The 20953-nt window shown below is 42.0% G+C and overlaps 2 protein-coding genes across 5 annotated transcripts; one reads left to right on the forward strand and one right to left on the reverse strand.

Moving 5' to 3' along the window:
• Nucleotides 1-504: 504 nt before the first annotated feature.
• LOC118559026 (zinc finger protein 271-like) lies at nt 505-19204 on the forward strand. 4 transcript variants are annotated; one of them, XM_036129708.1, is made up of 3 exons: nt 505-590; nt 15076-15134; nt 15236-19204. In XM_036129708.1, the coding sequence occupies exon 3, from the start codon at nt 15253-15255 to the stop codon at nt 18307-18309; it is 3057 nt and encodes a 1018-aa protein (XP_035985601.1). In that variant the 5' UTR covers nt 505-590; nt 15076-15134; nt 15236-15252; the 3' UTR covers nt 18310-19204. The 4 variants fall into 4 exon arrangements, with proteins under 4 accessions (XP_035985601.1, XP_035985600.1, XP_035985602.1 ...); XM_036129707.1 differs by lacking the exon at nt 505-590 and adding an exon at nt 7176-7427; XM_036129709.1 differs by lacking the exon at nt 505-590 and adding an exon at nt 7176-7391 and having other exon boundaries at nt 15081-15134.
• LOC118559027 (piggyBac transposable element-derived protein 3-like) lies at nt 2479-5100 on the reverse strand. The gene is made up of 2 exons (XM_036129710.1): nt 4898-5100; nt 2479-4363 (listed from the first exon to the last, which is right to left on the reverse strand). The coding sequence occupies exon 2, from the start codon at nt 4198-4200 to the stop codon at nt 2872-2874; it is 1329 nt and encodes a 442-aa protein (XP_035985603.1). The 5' UTR covers nt 4201-4363; nt 4898-5100; the 3' UTR covers nt 2479-2871.
• Nucleotides 19205-20953: the final 1749 nt, after the last annotated feature.

The following is a 20953-nucleotide window of genomic DNA, read 5'->3' on the forward strand; positions in this document are numbered from 1 at the left end:
AATGTCAAACCCAAAGTCCAATTATTATGGACGTTATTTAACATTAGGCGTTTCTGCTTCATTGAGGCCTATTGAAAGGAAAAAGCTTAACGCAATTCAATGTACCTAAACAACGCTCAGTGATCACCAAATTTTGCTCATATATTGCTTATCATAACCACTTAAAACTGTCAAAAAGTCGAACCCAAAGTCCAATTATTATGGACGTTATATGACATTAAGTTTTTCATGTTAAGGTTTTTCACGTTAAGCGTTTTAGAATGTCCCTTCTACGAAGACCTGGTGAATGAGGAGAAAACGCGAGAGGACCAGTCAAGCGGGGCGACGGACAAGCGCGACCCTCACGGCGGGTTTTACAGAAGACCGAGGCGGAGAGTCCGGCGGCAGCACGCCGAGGCTGCGGTCAGAAGAGAGACGAGGGACGAACGAGAAGGCAACCAGAGACGGGAGGCGAGCAGCTCGGAGAGAAGTCAAGAGCTGCGGGGGCTGTGGGGACTGCGGCTGCTGCGCTGCGCCCATCAGGGGGACATCCTGGGGGAAGAGAGAGTGTCTGTGGCAGCTGGTTGTAGATCTATAGCTACAATCTGAAGGTAAAAGTCTAAGCAGCTTGTGTGTGGGGTCTGCAGACATGTTACCTGCCCTTTTTACTAGAGTGGAACAAATCATGGGTTGTAGCAAAGTCACCTCCGATGATCCTCCCTGCAGACTTAATTGTTTGTTGTAGTTTGGACGGATAGTGAGTGGAGGCAGGAGCAGGTTAAGCTCCATCTGGTTCTGACTGCACTAGTGGACCAGCCGGTCTACCTCCTGTCTGTACTGCAGACCAATGACCGTCATGTTGTCAGTGAACGTCAGAACTTTCTTTAATTATGTCACTGTAATGTATTTTTTTTAAGGCTGGGCAACGATTAAAATTTTTTAATCGCGATTAATCGCATAATTTGCCCGATTAATCATGATTAATCGCATTGTATGCGCAAACTCCAAGAATGAATTCAAAAGTAGTGTAAAGAGCACTTTTATTTTAATATCCTGCTGCCATGTGAACAAAAGTGTTGTAACATTTGTAGCACTTATTTTATACTGGATATTTTCAACCCATCTATTGAATTTAGTGCACTAGTTGATCTTTTCTTCATAAGAGAACAGCAAGCACTGCAGCCAAAATATGGCCTTTTTTGACCTGCTGTATATTAGCCAGTCCCTAAGCTTGATGTATCATGAAACTGTTGACCTTTTAGGTTTTGTGGTTTTTATTTTATTATTACAATTAAATAATAATAATAACAATAATGTTATGTTCAGTGTTTTTTCGCTAATCCACCTCTTATATATTTCAATCCTTATGTAATTTTGTCTGTGTTGTGTGCACCTGCTTGTTGCTTTAATCCTATAAATTTCCCCATCGTGGGATAAAAAAAGGATTAGCTAATGTTATCTTATCTTAAATAACACTTTTTAATGTATATACTTGGTTCTTTCAAGTTCTTAATTACATTTTCTGTGTGGGCTCCAGTAACATATGATAGATAATATCTACTTTGAAAGTTAACATGAACTGCTGCTGAAGATGACCACTGATCTACCTTGATGTTCCATGGAGGACTGAAACGCCTCAGAGACGTCAGTCTGTGGGTCTGTCGGGGCAATGATAGAAGTTTCGTCTCCTCTCTCCGTTTCTGTGGCTCAACGTTTTCATGTTTTTTCACGTGCTTAGATAAATTTGTTGTGTTTCCACTGAAATGAACCGGCTTTTTACAAAACATAAAGCTTGATTTCATTTACGGTATTAAAATAAAGCCAAACGGTGCTACTTCCCCTGTTCATGTTTTTTCGCTGCTGCGGTCTCTCTGAGCAACGTGATTGTTTGTGTGTTGAGTTTGTGTGAGAGCTGAGTGGGCGGGCCAGGCTGAGAATGCGTGCTGATTGGCTGGCGCCGCTGAGCCATGTACGAGAGGGGAGGGGGAGCGGGAGAGTGCTGCCGTGACCATAGACATATATAAAGAGTAGACCCCGCATCGACCGCTGTCGCCTATAGGCGCGGACGAGATTTAGGGGCGCCACCTTGGGGCGGTCGACAACTCCGCTCAGTGTAATGTTTTAAACAGGTGCAGAAGCAATTTTAGTCAACTATACTCGCTGATTATTGAACTAATTTTCACATTGTTTTTTTTATTTTTTTTTTACTTTAAAGCTATAGCTATTATAACAAATTGTTCAGTGCATTTAAATATTCTTAGTGTGGTTAAAAGTAATTGAATATTCTGACAGAATTTATGTATGCTGCAAAACACAGCCACTCATACACTTTAATAAACATTTTTTATTACTATATACAAAAACACAGTTACAGTATATATATATATATATCCTCCTGAGAACCAAGGAAAATATTTTTTTTCCTAATCATATTTTTTTGTGATTCCATACCTGTTTAGGGTTAAAAAAACATCCTACAATTCCCACATTTTTATTTTTATTCTTTATTTTTATTTTACAGCATGTCCACTGTAGTGGACAACAGGATCATTTGAGTACGAAAACAGACACATTTGGTAGATAAAAATTTTACCAGATTATAGAGTTTTTTTAACTAAGAATACAAACATTTTAGGCTGTAAATTGACTATTATACAAGAATACAGACATTTTGATTATAAAATAGACACATTTATTATTCTTGAACTTACATTTTGCAAAATTATCTTTACAATTCAATCCTTTTATTGGCCCCCTTGAATCCTTGAGTTATTTGAACAATGAACATAGAACTAATGTGAAACTGATTTTTTGGGGATTTATTTCTTCTGTCAAACTGAATCCAATCTAGTTTTTCCTTCACTCTTCATTTTGTTCTTAGTATGTTCTTTGTTAGTGGTGATAGTCCTGGAAGCAATTTCTCTTTTTGGCAATGCAGAGGAACATCTTGCATTTGGTACATCTCATGTACGTCTTGCTCTTGCAGCCCTTATTTCTGCATCTTTCTGCATGCTTGGTATCCATCATCTCAGGCATGTGCGTGGCTCCTATTCTGCGCACGGATGGCTCTGGTTGTGGGATCCTCATTTTAGATGGTGGCTCATACTCATCCTCACTCTCTTCACAGCTGTTATCCAGTTCCGGACTCTCCAACAGCTCTTCAGCTAGGACTAATTTGAAGTCCAGGTACTGATGTGTGTTCTTGGATGCTCTGTGCAGAGCTTTGCTGTCAGACTTGTATTGTATCCAGGAGTTTGTGATGGCAACATCAAAGAAGTGACTGATCACACGCGATGTCCATTTCCTTGTCCTGCTTGACATACGATAGAAGCTAAGCATGCGATCACAAAGATCCACGCCACCCATGTTGTCATTATACTGCTTAATTACTGCTGGTCTTTTAACCTGGACCATGTGCTTTTCTTTCTTGGACCATCTGGTACAGATGTCTTCCGGGTCTTTCCCATGTACAGTGGATGCCATGAGCACTGGTTTGTTGTCAAACCATTTTGTGATGGCCAGCTCAGGACTCTTTCTGGCCACTGACACTGATGTTCCTCTCCCCTCTTTTTTCAACTGTTTGTCTTCTGGCAGCTGGCACAGCTTTGGGACACGGTTCTTCATTATAGTTCCAGTTGCAGGAAGGCCCTTTGCCAGCAATGCATCCAATAGATCTATGGTTGTGAAGTACCTGTCGAAGAATATGTGGCTTCCTTTTGGAACAGATTCAACCATCCGTAGAACTGCTGCAGCTCCAACTCCTAACCTTTGGACTGTAAAGGTATTCTTCCCTTGGTAGACTTCAAAATCAAGCATCAGACCATTTGGGGATGCAAGGACAAAGACCTTTAGGCCAGTAGGGTTTGGCTTGCCAGGAACATATTGCCTGACTGGACAACGGCCTGTGAACGGGATGATTTGCTCATCAATGCAGACCGTCTCTCGCTTTGCAAGGCTGAGACAGCCTTGCCGTACACGATCGAGTATTGGCCTAACTTTCCAAAGAATATCTGCCTTCTTTGTTTCCTCTGTTACAGCCAGGTCATTGACAATCTTGAGGGAGTTTCTTATCCTGAAGAATCTATCCCTAGACATTTTGCTACTTATGACTGGCACTTTAGTTTTTTTGGCCCAAAACATTTTAATTCTGGGATAGCCAAGGCAGGCCATGTGGACTGAAATGCCAAAGAAGATTTTTATTTCTTGTGGCGTAGTTTTCATACACACTCCTCTGCTTTGCAGCTCTCTTTGATTTGTGTATGTTGCCAAATCTTCAAAGACCTTGTTGTCAATGTACTGTGAAAAGTATTTAATTGGACTCCAGTCTGCACGTGTTGTAGGGTCATCTTGACACACAGGAAGCTCAGATAACACAGGTGCAAATCTGATCGGAAGGGAAAAAAAAGATTAATAAATGATAAATAACAGTTTATATACTCAATGCAGCTAAATTTAAAATTGTGGAACTGCATCAAACATACATATTACTCCTGGCCCACAGGGGGCGTCGAGTTTCCTGCTCATCCCTGTCTGTGTCTGACTCTGTGTCTGCATCTGTCCCTTCAACTGAGCCTTCTGCATCATCTTCGTCTTCTTCATTGCCGTCTTCTCTCACTGGTTGAAACTCATCCTCATCTCTCTCATCATCTGACAACTCTAAATCTGAATCTCCCTCGATTATTTTGTGAAGAATTCTTTCTGCTTCAGTTCTGTTTCCTATAAAAATGTGGAGTCATTATTTACATGAAGATAGTCCTGATGTCCACTATAGTTGACATTCATAAAATGGCAAATTTTTCAAAAGATACATAATGTATTTGCTATCATAACTAAATATATGATTCCTTACACCTTAATGAACAAGAAAATATATGATTATCATAGTAACAAAACCATTGACAAACAATATTTGACTCACCTCTTATCTTTCCATAAAATGTGCTTGTTCCTATGGCATCCATTTTGGATTGAAAGATAGAGGGGGTTTCCGGCCTACCAGCCAATCAAATAAAATATCACTGAAAAGCCCAGGATGTCCTCTGTACAGTACAGCAGGAATTAAGAGACTAGCATAAAAGATTTAAAGGAGAGGGATGAAACTCAAATGTCCACTACAGTGGACATAAGTCAATGGGCTGGGTCTCAGGAGGATATATATATATATATATATATATATATATATATATATATATATAGAGAGTTTTCTCTGAGTCCCTGTGTAGAGCTTCTAGTTGGTGCTGATTGGAAGTGGAGGCAGCTGCCAGACTGACGGCAGCAAACTTCCTCACCTGACAGCGCAAGCTCCGCTCCAGCCCAAGCACCAGATGATCAACCCCAGCTGGGAGCAGCTCAGATCAGAACAGCTCGGAGGAGCTCAGCTCATTCTTTCTCTCTCTCTCTGCCACCTACTTTTCTCTTTCCCTCTCTTCTCCAACCAGTTATGATTTTTGTTAAATAAATCCCGTTTTAAGTTATCCCATGGCGGGGCTTCCCTTTGATTTGTTATGGTCCAAGACCCAGGCCATAACAAAAAAAAAAAGCTGTTCTGTGAAGGCATCAGAGCTTTGTTAGACATTAGCGGAAAAAAACAATATATATATATATATATATATATATATATATATATATATATATATATATATATATATATATATATATATATATATATATATATATATTGAATAATATATTCATTGGTGAATATCTTATTCACCAATGTCTAAAGCTCAGATGCCCTCACGGAGTAGATGCAATTTTGGAGAGACTAAGTCACAAAAACTTGGACGTGTAGACCTGTATCTCTCTATCTAATATTAGAAAAATCACATTCTAATATAAACAATATCTTTTAATCTTACTTGTGAAAAGTTATCCCTCGAGCGCTGACGTCAATAGTCCGTCGATTTAAACAAAAATACGCCGCCCAGTGCTGAGATATCATTAGTGTGTTCAGCTTGAATCAGCAGGTTAGGGTAGCAGGTCGACCGCCCCAAGATGGCGGCCGTAATTCCTGCGCCGCGACAGTCAATGCGGGGTCTACTCTTATATTATGTCTATGGCCGTGACAGCGCGCTGCAGTCAGCGCAGTAACCTGAAATTAACGCGTTAACTTGCCCAGCCCTAACTTTTTTTAATTCTATTTAAATAATCCCAACGGGAGATTAAATGTAACTAATTTAATGCGGGTTTCTTCAAAATGTTGTTCGTAGATGCTGATGGTTGTGGGTAGGAAGGATCTTCTGTAGTGGTCTGTCTTATAACACAGTTGTTGTATGACAGACTGATGAGGATGCTGAGAGTAGTCTGTTCTTCATTTTATAAAGAATCTGTCTTTGCGCAATCATCTCCAGAAGAGGGCTCCCCAGAACAGAACCAGCCTTCTTTACTAAGTTCAACGGCTCTGTCACTGCTTCCGCAGGAGATGAAAGCAGAATAGATCATAAACTCCACAGCTGTCATATTTTTCCATCATTGCAACTTTGTACATTCCCCTGAAATGTGTCCTCAGCATTAACCCATTCGTTAGGGAGCAGTGGGCTGCAACTATGTTGAAAAGGGTTTTGCTGCCTGTGGGATTCAAACCAGGGACCTTGCAGCGCTCCCATGACGCAAGCACCCGGCTCTAACCACTATTCCATCTGCTGCAGACACTGAAAGGACCTACGCTTCCTTAAGAAAGTCAACATGGTTTTTTTTCTTATTTTTTCATCATGCGAAGCACTTTGAATTGTCCTGTTGCTGAAATGTTTTTTTTTTTGTTTGTATTGAAAATAATCTTTGCTTACAAATGCAACGATATAAAAAAAGAATAGAACATAGGATATGTAACAAACTATGCCAGGGGGATTACAATAAATACATTCGTTACAAAAACGAACTAAACGGAAAAAGAGCACATTGTAGCACATTAAATATGTTTTTTGTTTGTACTTTTTGAAATAGTGGATAAATATAGTTCGATTTTTTTTAACCAAAGCTGGAAAAGTAATGATGAAAAATTACCCGTGCATATTAAATTTGCCAAATATTCTAATTATATTAATTGCCATTCGTCTGTTTGTATTTGTATTCCTTCCATGAAAACCTGAAATAATATGCTCATGAGCTCATGAAAAACGTGTATCAACATTACAAACACTGAAACAAACGTGGCTTGTGTTTTGGCTCCCTGCCGACAGGGGGCGCTGTAGGGCGCTGCCATGCTAGAGGAAAAGGCTCCGAGCTTGTTCGGTCTTATTGGGCTTGTTTTAAAACATTATTTTCTCCAGTTTCTCTGCCTCTCGCCTCCTCTTATCGGCCTAACATCGCAGCATCAGAGTCGTGCGATTAAAACCTGCAGCGCAGCTTCGAGCTGGGAGCTGTAGCTGCAGCCGCCTGCAGCCCAAGCGCTCCATGTGTGCCTGTCTGAACACGTGAGTTGTGCGACCCTCCTCACATTCTTTGCTTTGGTGAGTTTTTCCGCTCTGCTTGCACACGGTCCCTAAGCATCTGCGGAGCCGCGAGCTCTGCATTGGGTCCAATGTAATTCTCCCTGCGCGGTGGGAGACTCGTTTTGAGGAAACTACGGTTGTAGCTGACTGTCTGCCATGGTGTGGTCACAGAGAGGTGTCTGTTTTGTAGAATAAATCATCCGCCGATGAGTTATTGATCCGGAAAAGCCGAATCTGTGAATATCTTTCTAACTTTACCCAAGTCCGCTATAAACCGTTACTGACCATTGTGTGTTTGTGATCACAGGGGCGCTTTCTCTCATGGCGGGCCCCAGGTTTTATTTTTTTTTACACCCCCCCCCCCCCCCATTCATTTTATAGCCACGTTATAAACACGGCACAGAGTCACGCACCGCGGTTACAGATATGATTTTATGCCCCTTAGGGTAAGGTGACCAGATTTCTGAAGTCAATTCTGGGGACATTTCTTGCTCGTGGATAAAAATCAATACATCTTGTCAAGATGAAATTAGGAAACGGGGACAGTAATGGTTTCATTTATTTTTACATATTTATTAATATTTAAACAACAAAATCAAGTGTAAAAGCCAGGAATGTGCCTTTCCACACTTTTAGTTTATCCCAAGATTAATAAAATGAATAAATAGCGTTATTAATAGAAAACTGTGTCTCTGGGTTGGGTTAAAATGGTGGGAGTGGGAATGGAGGGGTCAAGGGTCGTTAGCAGGGCTTTCAAATTTTGTGGGGCCCAAAGAGCTCTGCGGCCTCCTAAGCGGAGAGTGACACGAGGAAAAGAAATTCAGAAAAGTAAATACAAACCTTTAGCCTGTGGCTGTCTGTGGAGACAGAGTCCCCCACCTCTTCAAAAAAGTGCAACAAATACTCATTCTGTTCACATCTACATATCTATCATATTAACATAAAAAACAAGTAGCAGTCAAGGCTGCAGGTAAAGGGTGATATATGTTTGTTACTGTCAGCTGACCGCATCAGGGGCCTCTGCATCTCAAAGAAGCAGATTCATTTATCCCACTAATGAGCTATAAGCACAGCTCCACTACTTCCTGAACTTCAGCAGCTACTTTGTTTCCTGTCTTTCATCACTGGACAAGCTGATTTATCCAGGTGTGTCTGGCTGGTTGCTGAAGTCAGACACACCTGGAATAATCAGTCTGTCCAGTAATGAAATACAGGAAAAAAAGTAGCTGCTGAAGTTCAGGAAGTAATAACTTCCTGAACTGAAGTTCAGTAATAACTGGAGCTGTGCTTAGAGCCTGTTTGGGATGAGAAAATAGGTTGTGATGTGAGGGGAAAAAAAGGCACAGACTTGGAATCCCCTTGACATGAATGCCAGTGATTGTGTGTGTAGTGCAGCATGAGCATGTATAAACTTACATAAAGTGTGTATAACTACATTATGTGTCTGGTAGTAGTTGATGTGCTGGTATAATGTTTGCTCCTATAAGGTGAGTTAACTCCGGTCAGTGAGTCAGCTAACATGAGATCATCTCTGGTTTCTTCAAGGCCTTCTGTGTCTGAAGAGCCATCAGCCACGATATCCAGAGGTCTGGATAAAATAAGAGGAGAAGAAGATATATATATATGTGCAGAACTGATATTTTTTGAAACACAAGAAAAAAATACAACTAAAGTTGCCTATTCATTCTGCCACAGCTAGGGAAGTGCAGTGAAACACAGAAAGAGGTTATATCCTTGTGCAATTGGGCTACTGAACTCAAACCTGAGTATATAGCTACTCTGTTTTACATAGCATTCTTCACACACTACATCATTCAATATGTTAGTTTATCACTCAAATCATGTCAATGCTTTATCACTTGAACTTTATTAATACATACTATACATTTTAAATGTTTGAAACAGAAATATTAACAGAGTGTGAGGCAGTGGCCCTGGCAATTTGGGTAAAATAATTTAAGAGAAGACATAGCAAGTAAAAAGCAAAAAAAACCAAAACTTTTTAAATGTCTTAAACAAATTGAACCATTGAACAGCAGAATAGGCTTAACATCAACACAATGTATATAATCCAAGAATAGTCCATATTTTTAAACAGCAATAACATATACATATATCATTTCCTTCTTTTCACAGCTTCTGTATTGTTCATTAAGGCTTAGATAACGCTCCCTCTTCACTCCTGCTCTTCCAGTCACTGTCAGTTTCCCAATCCCTCCCTGAATCTTTCCTCAACTAATCTGCATATTTTTCAGATGAATGTTTTTTCTTCAGGATTGCTTTTTCTTTGACAAGCATCTCCATGAACTCCTGGCAAGGGAGGTTGATGTTTGTCTTCACGGTAAGCATGGCCTTGATAGTTGGAACAGTGAACCTATTTCTGCTATCAGTCCATATATCATTCATGACCGAGAACACCCTCTCTACTGGTGCATTACTTCCAGGTAAGCACATGATAACAGACACTAATCTAGCCAGGTTAGTGTAGGGGATGTCATTTTCTTTAAAGTGGTTGAAAACTTTGCTCCATCTCTGACTCAGTGGTGTCTCGGATTTTCTCCATTCATCAAGTGATCCCCCTTTAAGGAACTCATGCAGTGCAGAAACCTCATCAAATAAATCATCCTCTCTGATGGTAACATTTGGGCATTTTTCTTGAAGTGAGGCTGTTGCTTTCTGGATCTCTTGACGAAGGGGCGTCTTCTTTAACAGGAGACAGTGGACGTTGTTTAAACCATCTGCATGCTTTCCCTATGCCTGTAAATACTTCAGAGCTGTACTGAAGAACGACTGGGATGTTTTCAGGAAGGTCTGTCTTGTCATTGCTCCATTTTCCTCAAGCTCCCTGAGCAGACTTTGCACCAGATGTGGTATAAAATGGTCATCATGTCTTGCTGTAAGTTTTGTTTCCAGTTTTCTCAAAATTGCTGCTGATTCCACAGCACAGCGGTCCTGGCCTTCAAGCATTTTGATGGCATCTATGAATATTGGCAGGTTTCCATGGGCAAAGGCCAACCACATTTCAGTTAGTGGATCTTCAAACATCCTCTGCAGGACAACAGGGCACTTTTCTTCAGAGAGGAAAAAACATTTTAGAGGTGCATACATTTTTGACACTCCGCTGCATGGACAGCCAGCGGACATTGCTGTGTCCTAGGATATTTTCATATTCTTGGCCAACAAACTCACAAAAACTTTTCAGTCTTTCTACTCGAACAGTAAAAATATGAAAATATCCAAAGATTTTTGTGAGAAGATACTCCACATCAATAGGAATTGTATCCATAGCTGTTCTTGTTGCATTATGAATGATGTGGGCAGGACAACCCAAACCAATCACCTCCCGTTGCAGAGAATCTTTCACTTTGGTATGAACATTGACCCTCTGCCCTATTCAGCCCTCCAAAGTTGGTGTTTGTGTTGTCAGCGGAGATGGCCACTATTTTTTCCCCAAGGGTGTATTTTTCTATCACCACCAGGATCTGAGCAGCAAGCTCTTCTGCTGTTTCTCCACTGAGCTCCACAAAATCAAGCAGTTTTGTTTCAACAGATGTGCTGCCATCACATATTTTGCAATATCTAAACTATTATTGGCAGCAGCTTTATATGTCCATGATTGGATGAATCTATAGACAGGGACACAAAATCAACCTGTTCTAGATCCTGTGTTAGTAGAGTGGCTGCCCATGGTGCAAAAATGTTCCTCACTATGGCATCACCTTTGGTTCTAGCACATGAAAACTTTGGCTCATACAATTTTCTTGTCAGCTGTGCTGTGCAGTCCATGGAGCGGTAACTATGGTTATGTTTTAGAGTGTGATATGCTAAGATTCCCTCTTGTATGGCTAAGTCATATTCTTTTTGAGAAGGCTCAACCTTTTTGAAGAATGTTGTGACAGAGAGCACACCTGCACTGGCTGTTAAAGAGGCTTTGTGTTTTTTTGTTTGCTGATGCTCCACTACAGCAAATCTCCCACCACTCCCAATGGAAAGTGAGGATTTACAAAAGGTGCAGTGTACCATCGTGTCATCCTGGTCTGGCCGACAAGGACGTATAAATGGAAATTCTGATTGTAATTTTTCCGTAAAATGACACTTCCTCTTCTTTGAAAGAGCCATCTTGTCATTCAGTCTTGTCTGCCTTCTTCCCTCTCCACTTTCCCTTTTGTTTGTAGCCCTCTTTTGACTTCTGCCTGCTCTCTGCTTTAAATATTTCTCCCTTTTTGTCAACCTTTTTTTCTATCAGCGTTCCTAGTTTCCTCCTCTCTCATTCAATCCTGTCTTCCTATCCTCTTCCTCACTCCTCCAGCATCGATCTTACATTATTCTAAAACAGAGACATATAATCAAAATCACCTCCAAAAACATTAGGATGTGCAACATGAATACTTATTATACTAATATATGATAATAATAAAATAATAATAATAATAATAATAATAATAATAATAATAATTATTATTATTATTATTATTATTATTTCATCTGAATACAAAAAAATTAGGAGCTACAAGCAAAAACCACATAATAAATTACCATTAAACAGGTGGTTATCTCTTCCTCCTTCATTCTCAGATCATGCAGATCTTTTCTCATTTAGTTCTCCTGTTACTGACTCCTATTTTTTCATGAGGAACTTTTATAAATCCAAAGTGAGCAGTATAAAACTAAACCTAAGCCTGGAATTCTATGCTCATAAATCACAACCATAAATCATCAAAACAAATTAAATAACCCTACTCTGAAATATAAACTAAACGGTCACATACCCGTTCTAAAACATCTTTATACAAACCCTTGTTTATCCCTGGAGAACCAGCGTACCAGATTAGCGCCTTACAAAGAGTTTTCAATCATTTTGTTACATTTTATGCGAGTGTCTTTTACTCAGGTGAGCAGCAACTCGTGGTCTTGTCTTACTATTTATTGATTATTTTTTTAACCTGGACAAAAAACAAACATTTATCACAGGATCAGCCCGATCCAAATAAAATTAATCGATTAACACACTTACCATAACACAGCAGTTCCCCATCAGTTGTCACCGGTTGACAACGACTTTCCACTTCTTCTTCTTCTGTTTTAAAAGTGGTGCGCTCTTCTTCTTCTTCTTTGTGTTTTAATGGCATCTGACATCCAAAAGGATCATTACCGCCATCTAGTGATGCGCTCTGTTCCTCGTCTTTATATTATCAGCAGCGCAACCAGCTACCGTAACACTTTTCCCCCTCGGTAAAATCGGGGACATTTCCGGGGACAGCTTTAGCCGGGGACAGGTGGTCCAAAACGGGGACAGTCCCCGGAAATCAGGGACGTCTGGTCACCCTACCTTAGGGCCCGTCGTTTCGTGCTCCATCTGAATCACGGGTACTCGTTATCTGGATGATGAAACAAGTCCTTAATCACTAATAAACAACTCATTATTTTCCTTCTGAGCTACAAGGAAAGTTTCTTCTTGTCGACATTCCCCTTGTTTGACATTGGGGCATCTTAGTTGTAGGTTGACTTTACCGCCTAACCACATATTTACCATCCAAAGCGTTTTATTCTGGATTTAACACCAAACATAGTACAGCCATGGAGTACCTGAATCCATCCTACTCAGATGATTAGCCTACATTTCTTGCTGTTCATGCAGTTCTTCAATATACATATTTGCGATAACAGTATATTCTGAAGCCCAAGTTTTATTGTTGTATTGCTAATAAACACACAAATGTGTCTATCTCTGTTTTAGAGCAGCATGGTTTGTGCCATATTGCACTTGCAGTCCTGCTTGGATGCCGGATTTGGTTTCAGGTGGTTTGCATCAAACATAACGTTTGACCATTTGGAAGGACTTTAACAGTCCTTTTGTTTTTACTTTTTTTGGAATTTAACAGTCCTTCATTGTGCCCACATCGAATTTAAATCCAATTGAGCAAAAATCCTAAAACCTGGAGGCATGGGACTTTTGTCATCATTGGGAAACGTAAGGAAAATCCAACATTTTCCAGACATCAAGATTTTCTTAGCTTTTTTTTAGTGGACTGAGATCAGGGGTGTGTACGGGAGGAAGCTTCTTACCTGGATCTGTGTTATGGAAATATATAATCACTTATATGATAATAGTGTATTTTAAAGTTATACAGATATCAACCCATAACCCAGTAACCTAAAGATGAGAAAGTGTCCAGATTCAGACTTCAGGAAGCGTGTGCCAGCCACAGAATGGAACGGGGAATTTATGAGAGCCTTGTAGAGCAGATAGTGTCTTTAAAATCCCTTTCTCAGGGTCTCAATGTTATTTCAGTTAACTCCCAGAAACCGAGCTAGGGTAATAGATCACATTTAACGGTCAAATGTCAGGAAACACATGTTTTAGCCAGACTCAGCGCCTGCACTTAGGCTGGGAGGCTGCACAAAGGGGGGTTAGTCTGGCTCCCTTTGGCACCGTCTCTGGGTTAAAAGGCTTGTTTCGAGTGTAAAACGCTGAGACACATTTTACAACTCACGGAGAGCATTTTCGGGATAACATTAGGATACTGTGATTAAAAACTTGTAAGTTGTCTCCCACTTTGGAATTCCAAATTGTAATAAATATATGTTAAACTGTTTTTGCCTTTGAATTCACTGTCTCTTTTCTTGTGGCCAAATCATCGAACCGCTGAACGAGACGGGCCGTGGTGAGCCCATATGAGTCTCGACGTCTGTCACCATGTAGGGCGATGGTTAGGCTTCAATAGAATGAAAGCGTTTAGGGCTGGGCAATAAATTGACTTTATCGATTACTTCTGAAGATTTAATTTTGGAAGATGTTGTTTTATTTGTTTTCTTGCCAATGCACTCTCCTGGGCTTCCATGAAACTTTGCACCATATGAGTCCTGAAAAGGGAAGTTGTTTTTGGTAATAACATGCAATGTTGAATATGTGTTTAGGAAAATATTTTGTCAAAACACTCCAAAGATTAAACCTTTTTCCCCTTAGACGAGGCATTTTAAGTTATTTATTTACTCTTTTTTTTTTAAGCTGGTGTGAAGTTAAAAAAAAGTGAAGCAAAGCCTGTTCTTAGATGTGTAATACAACCAGCAGCAAACATTTTGTGTAATATTTTTATTATTTTCTATGGCGGGGCTGGCCATCTTGTTTTATAAGCAGGGTTTAAAGCTCATATTATGTTTGAATTCAGGTCAACTCCCAGATGAGATTATTGAAATAAAAGTACGTTTTTTAGAAATTATTTCAGCAATTTGCTTTTATGAAACAAAAGTCTGTCCTTTGTTGAACCCGTTTATAGATTAATGGATGTTGGACACGGGACTGCATGATGGAGAAGTTGGCCAGATAGATGGAAAGTTGCTTTTGCACAGTTACCTTAGAACGAAACAGATCATAAATGAATATGATAAATACCAAATCCCAGCTTCATGCAAAGGGTTTCATGCTCTCCTGGTGCACACATGGGTTCTCTCCCAAATAAAGAGATGTATGTTATCTTACTTAGTCTTTCTAAGTTCCTCCTTTGTTAGTCAGAGTGTGCATGTGGGCAAAGTTGTTTGTCCTGTGTTGTTCTGTGATTGTCTGGTAGTTTTCTGTTCATTTTTTTATATCAATGGTAGAAAAGCACAGGACAACACGGCGCCTCTAACTATGTTTTGTTCTGTTTGTGTTTTGTTTTTTTTGCAGTACAGAAGATTGTCGTGAGACCTGTGAAATATCAGACATTTGAAGACAGACTAAGAAAGGTGAGGTCTATATTGATCAAATCCGACGCAGTTAAGAGAAGAGCTTTGTTGAGCTCCTGTGAGCCAAACCTATAAAGGAACAATGTGTGATGTCACTGCAGAGTTAGCCGTGGAGGACATGGAGGAACTCTCTTCAGAGCAGCGCCCAGAACCCCTGTTCCTAATCCTGCCCCCACCGCCGCCTTTCTCTCTGGCCTCAGGTGAGCTCACCATGCCCTGGCCAAAATGGCTGAAAGCTTTTGAACACTACGCTCAGGCATTCGGTGAAAAAGCGATGCTGGACTCCAGTAAGCTGCTGCTCTTACAGAGCTTTCTGGGCCCAGCGGGACAGCTCGTCTTCACAACTCTGATCAGGCATCCGACTATGTATGCTGACGCCGTTTCAGAGATCACCAGACATTTTAGCTCTGATCATGCCACTCAGGCACACCGCCTTAAGTTCCACCAAAGGGCTCAGATGCCTGGAGAGTCCATAGAGGAGTTTGTCACAGCGCTCCAAAATCTGCTGGGAGATTGTCACTATGGAAAGTTCAAGACCAAACTTCTAGTAGATCAGCTGATTGAGAAGACAAACAATCCGCAGCTCAGAGAGAGGCTGCTGAGTAGGAAGGACCGACTGACCTTGGCCAAGGCCCTGACTATTGCTAAAGAGGTGGAGTCTCATTCGAGTGAATCGCAGCAGTTTGAGTTTCATGAGGTGAGTGTGGATATCGGAGAGGAGTGGGAGCCTCCTGTACAAAATAAGCGAAAAAGAGGAAGACCTCGGCTCGTTATTCAACTAAAGGCACCTGTGACTGAACCCCAACAAAAGAAGAAAAGAGGAAGGCCCCGGCTTGGGGAGAAGACTAAACCAGAGCTACTTGTGTCTGAACCCCAACAAAAGAGGAAAAGAGGTAGACCTCGGCTCGGGGAGGAAAGGGCACCAAAACCGTCTGTCACTGAAGCCCAAAGAAGACCAGCTGCAGTCCAGAATCAGACCTCTGACAGCAACGATACAGGTGAGCCTCGGGTCGCAGCGGAGAATAATGTGACATGTGATGAACCGGATGATAACGGCGACGCATCAACTCAGATGGTGGAAGACGAAAAAAAACTTCAATCAAGCGACATGGGCGAAGACAACGATGACGGTAAAGTTGAAGACTTCTTCCCTCCTTCAGCCAAGCGGAAGGGGCTTTGCTGTCCCATCTGCACCGAGAGATTCTTCAAAAACGCAGACAAGTTCAACAGACACATGAGGACGCACACGGGGGAAAAACCGTTCAAATGTCCGCTCTGCAATCTCACGTTCAGCCAGTCGTACCACATGACCCAGCACATGAGGAACCAGCACGCCGCAGGCCCGTATGTGTGCCCAGCCTGCGGGCTGAGCATGGAAAGCCCCGAAGAGCTATTTAAACACAAGAAAACGCACAAGGAGCAGATCCTTAACTGCACTGATTGCAATGAGGTCTTCCTGAATGACGAGGAGCTTCGTAGTCACGTCAAGTCGCACAACAAAGACCCGTCGTTCCCAAAGGAGGGTCAGAGCGATCAGCCAACTCGCTGCGTTGAAGTGAGGACTGAAGACTTATCGGAGCTTTCTGCAAACGCCTGCGAAGCCGTCGACTCCGAGCAAGGCAGAGCGAAACCGACTAAAGACAATTCCTGTCCCATCTGCATCGGGAGGCGCTTCAAAGGTCCAAACAACCTTGCGCGACACATGAGGACGCACACGAAGGAAAAACCCTTCAGCTGCCCCATCTGCAGCAAGATGTTCAGCCAGTCCTATCACATGACGCGCCACGTGAGAGTTCAGCACGGCCTTGGCCAGTACGTCTGCCCCCAATGTGGGAAGAGTTTCACCACCTGGCTGGACCTAAAAGTACACAAAAGGTCTCACGCTCACGTCGGCCTCACGTGTCTGGCGTGTAATAAGCAGTTCAGAGAGAAGGCCACGCTGGAAAAGCACCTTAAACTTCACAAGGCGGTTCTGCCGGGTCCCCGAAGCCTCACCTGTGGCGACTGCGGCAAAGAGTTCGGCCGGCAGCATCATTTGAAGAGGCACATCATGTCCCATCGCAAAGCGTCCAACTCTAGGTTTTACTCGTGCCCTGACTGCAAGAAAATCTTCTACTTCCCGGAGGACCTCAACAAACACCTGGAGGATCACGCGAAGGAGAACAACGGGACGTGCCCCAAATGCAACGAGCGGTTCGACAGCGCGGAAGAACTGGAGACGCACATGCAGGTTCACCAGAAGTCTTTCCCCTGCAGCACCTGTGGCAAGAAGTTCAAAGTGGAGTATGCGCTGAAGAAGCACGAGGAGGGCCACCAGCATGACCAGTACTACTGTTCGTTGTGCCAGAAGCACTTTATGAAGTTGTCTCATTATAAGAGACACGTGCTGGTCCACGACAGGCGGGAGTCCAAGTGTCCGCACTGCGACGGCGTCTTCCTGAAGCTGACGGCTTACAAGTACCACCTGCGGACTCACACCCTGGAGAGGCCGTACCAGTGCAGCTGCTGCATCGAAACCTTCGAGCAGGAGAAGGAGTTGGAGCAGCACTGCCTCAAGCACAGGAAGTTCAAGAAGGAGCGGCCTTATTCGTGCACACGCTGCGACCTGGCCTACTCGACCCTGGTGGAGCTGACCGAGCACATGATCTCTCACGAGGGAGAACAGCCGCAGACCTGCCCCTTCTGTGGCAAAACCTTCCTGAACAAGAACAAGCTGGAGCGCCACATCAGCATCCACACCGGCGAGAGGCCCCACCTGTGCTCGATGTGCGGCAACTGCTTCCCCTCCGCCGCCAGCCTCAAGCTGCACGTCCTCATCCACACCGGGGAGAAACCCTTCAAGTGCCTGCAGTGCAGCAAGAGCTTCAGCTCCGCCAGCGGCCTGCGCCTGCACAGCAGGCAGCACATGGACGAGCGGCCCAGCTACGAGTGCCCCGAGTGCGGCCGGACGTACGGCCGGCTGACGGAGCTGAAGATGCACCAGCGCTACCACACGGGGGACAAACCGTACGCGTGCACCTGCTGCAACAAACGCTTTATCAGCAAAGACAAGCTGAACGTTCACATGAGGACGCACACGGGAGAGAGACCCTTCTCCTGCCCTCACTGTGGGCAAACCTTTACCCAGACGGGGGACAGAAACAGACACGTCAGTAAATACCACCCAGTGGTCTGAACTAACGCCGCAGGACGTTTCCTGTGGAGAAACCACGTTTCTGCATGCTTGTAGGTATACCAGTAGGGAAGTAGTTAGAGTCACCGTCATCTTATCTGAGAGCGCGGGAATCCAAACTGTATTGGAAGCATGTCTTTAAAAGCAGTATGTCTGCACAGGTAATCTTAAACCCAAGGACTGATGGACGTAGATCTGGATAACCCAAAGTTGCCCTGCTCTGTCTAACACCGCAACTCACTTTAACGCATCTCATATTTTAGTAGTTGTTCAGAAAACGTGTTCTTTCTTTACATTTACGATGCAAAATCATTTGATTATGCTTTGATTATTTCTTCCTATAGATTATGCATAGGCGTAATCATGTGCCTGCAGTGTGTACCCACCTAAAAAAAGTGTCACCAAACACTACATTAAGAGATGTACTATTACGTTCCTGAAGGAGATGTTTTTATATTTTTAGATGCGAAGGCGTGTTACACAAAACCTCTGAAATGTTGGTTGTACACTAGTAGACGGTTGTAATGTACATCTAATGCAGACTTGACTTAGAGTCGCCCCTCAGAGACTTGGAGAAAATGACTTGAGGGTATCTGCTGATTACTTAAAGGTTGACAAGAAAAATACATGTACCATTAAAAAGCTATGTATGTTTTTTATACGTATTGATTTATCCTGTGGTTGTTTTAAAACACATTAAACAAACTGGAAGGAACTGAAACCAAATGTTTGGAAATTAAATTCACTTTTCTTAGTGTGTTTTTTTCCTCCGACATTTGTTGTTAATCTTGCTTCCTTGAGTATTTCAATTTGCTTGTGGGGTTACTGTGTCAACAAATACTTTATTACTGTTTCAATTGTGCCACAAAAATAAAACAGTTTATTCACCCGAACTACAGCCTGTGTTCAAGGTTATGGAGGAATGTGTAATTACTGTGAATGCAGTAGGCATTCACAGTTATTGAGATCCTCTTTCGCGTTTTTACTGTTTAAAGTTTGATTCTCTTCTCCTCCTACAGTTTTTGTCCGATTTCAACCATTCAATTTTTAAACTATTCAGCTTCTTCTGGAATCGATGGCTATATCTTTTTGTACTTTTAACTTTTAAACTTTTTAAAATATTCCGCTTTTTCTGCAAATTTTCAGCTTTTTTTTTCTCCAATAGGAAATGAATGTAATTCACTAAAATTCCGCTCATTTCAGCTGCTTTTTGACAGCTTACTGCTTCAGCCTACTTTCAGCTAGAAACGCCATTCAACTTTTAAAATGTAGTGATATCTTTCAGCAATTATGGTATATTTCAGCTTTTTCATATCTTTTACCATTTTCATATAGTACCTCCTTAAAATAATTTTGGCTTTTCAAAAAAAATCAGCAAATAACATGCGCTGCTATGGTCGTCAAGTGGCAGTTGGTAGAGTGCACACTCTAGAAATTCAACAAATTCTTCTTCTCCGAACAACTTCTTTTCACTCGCTCAACTTTCAATCTATCCACATAAATTATACATCAAAACGTAGGAATTTTTGTCTGGATTCAGGAAATGTAACCCTCATTGGTGTAGCATTTATAGATTTTTCGCAAATCACCTCAGAGCGACACAAACCCGAAACCTACCCCATTCATGTCCTATGGAGCGGTTTTGAAAAATGACGTCTGAAAATCCAAAACATAACACGTTTACGCATCGTCGCTACTCCTAAACCGTTTGATGTACAGGCATGTGACTTTCACACATTAATGTCCCAACCCTTCTGGCACTCACAAAAAAGGAATTTTTTGGATAGCTGTTACGGTTTTGCCACAGGAACAATTTGTTCGGGAGTAGCGAATGTGCAAAATCCTGAAAACGCTTTGGACCTCCTTCCCCCCAAATGATCCACTTTTTTACATCGCCGCCATGCCTACACCGATTTTTGTACAAACATAAAAATTAGCACCATAGTCCTCAAAACCCTGCTGATACTCACAGTGAAAGAATTATTTTGATATCTCTTATACTTTTTCAGCTAGAGCAATTTGTTCGGGAGCGTTTTTAGAGGATTTTTGAAATTCCTTAAAAATCCCCTTTAGATCATAATTTTTTACGCCTTTATTAAAATATTTTCAGCAAAAACTGATAGTTTTTCTTGTTCTCCTATCCGTTACGAAATAAACGCAGAAAAAATTACGTCTCTACCATTTACGGATCAGGAGATATGGAGCGTTGTGCAAGGCAAAGTTCTCCATTATAACCCAATGGGACATATTTTGAGCAAAGTGTCTCCACTTTTGTAGACGGGCCGCTGCAGGTGTGTCAGTGAGTTTCCATGACGACGGAACTCTGAGGGCCAGAGGGACAGGCTCCTTGCGATAGAATGGCAACTTTCGACGCTCACCGCAGTTGCCGTGATTAATGTAGGAATCTGAAATTCGCACAGTCACTTCCTCTTGACATTTTAAAATTTTCAAGTGACTTTCAGCCATGTGTCACTTTTCTGGCCCATTTTGGATTTCACATGCTTTCCTATTGGGCCTTTGCTTCCAACAGGACCCGGCATAATGCCCAGACACGACCCAATTGGCCAATACAGCAGCACCCACCTGTGGGAAATGGCGCTTCAAATGTTGGTCAAATGTTGAGTTCTGGGCCCAGATGTGGTGAGGC

The sequence above is a fragment of the Fundulus heteroclitus genome, unplaced genomic scaffold (assembly GCF_011125445.2).
Source record: "Fundulus heteroclitus isolate FHET01 unplaced genomic scaffold, MU-UCD_Fhet_4.1 scaffold_205, whole genome shotgun sequence".
Classification (NCBI taxonomy): domain Eukaryota; kingdom Metazoa; phylum Chordata; class Actinopteri; order Cyprinodontiformes; family Fundulidae; genus Fundulus; species Fundulus heteroclitus.

Bases quoted from the DNA above. Each gene is read 5' to 3' on its own strand.
- LOC118559027 (XM_036129710.1), bottom strand. From the start codon at position 4,200: ATGAAAACTACGCCACAAGAAATAAAAATCTTCTTTGGCATTTCAGTC.
- LOC118559026 (XM_036129708.1), top strand. From the start codon at position 15,253: ATGGAGGAACTCTCTTCAGAGCAGCGCCCAGAACCCCTGTTCCTAATC.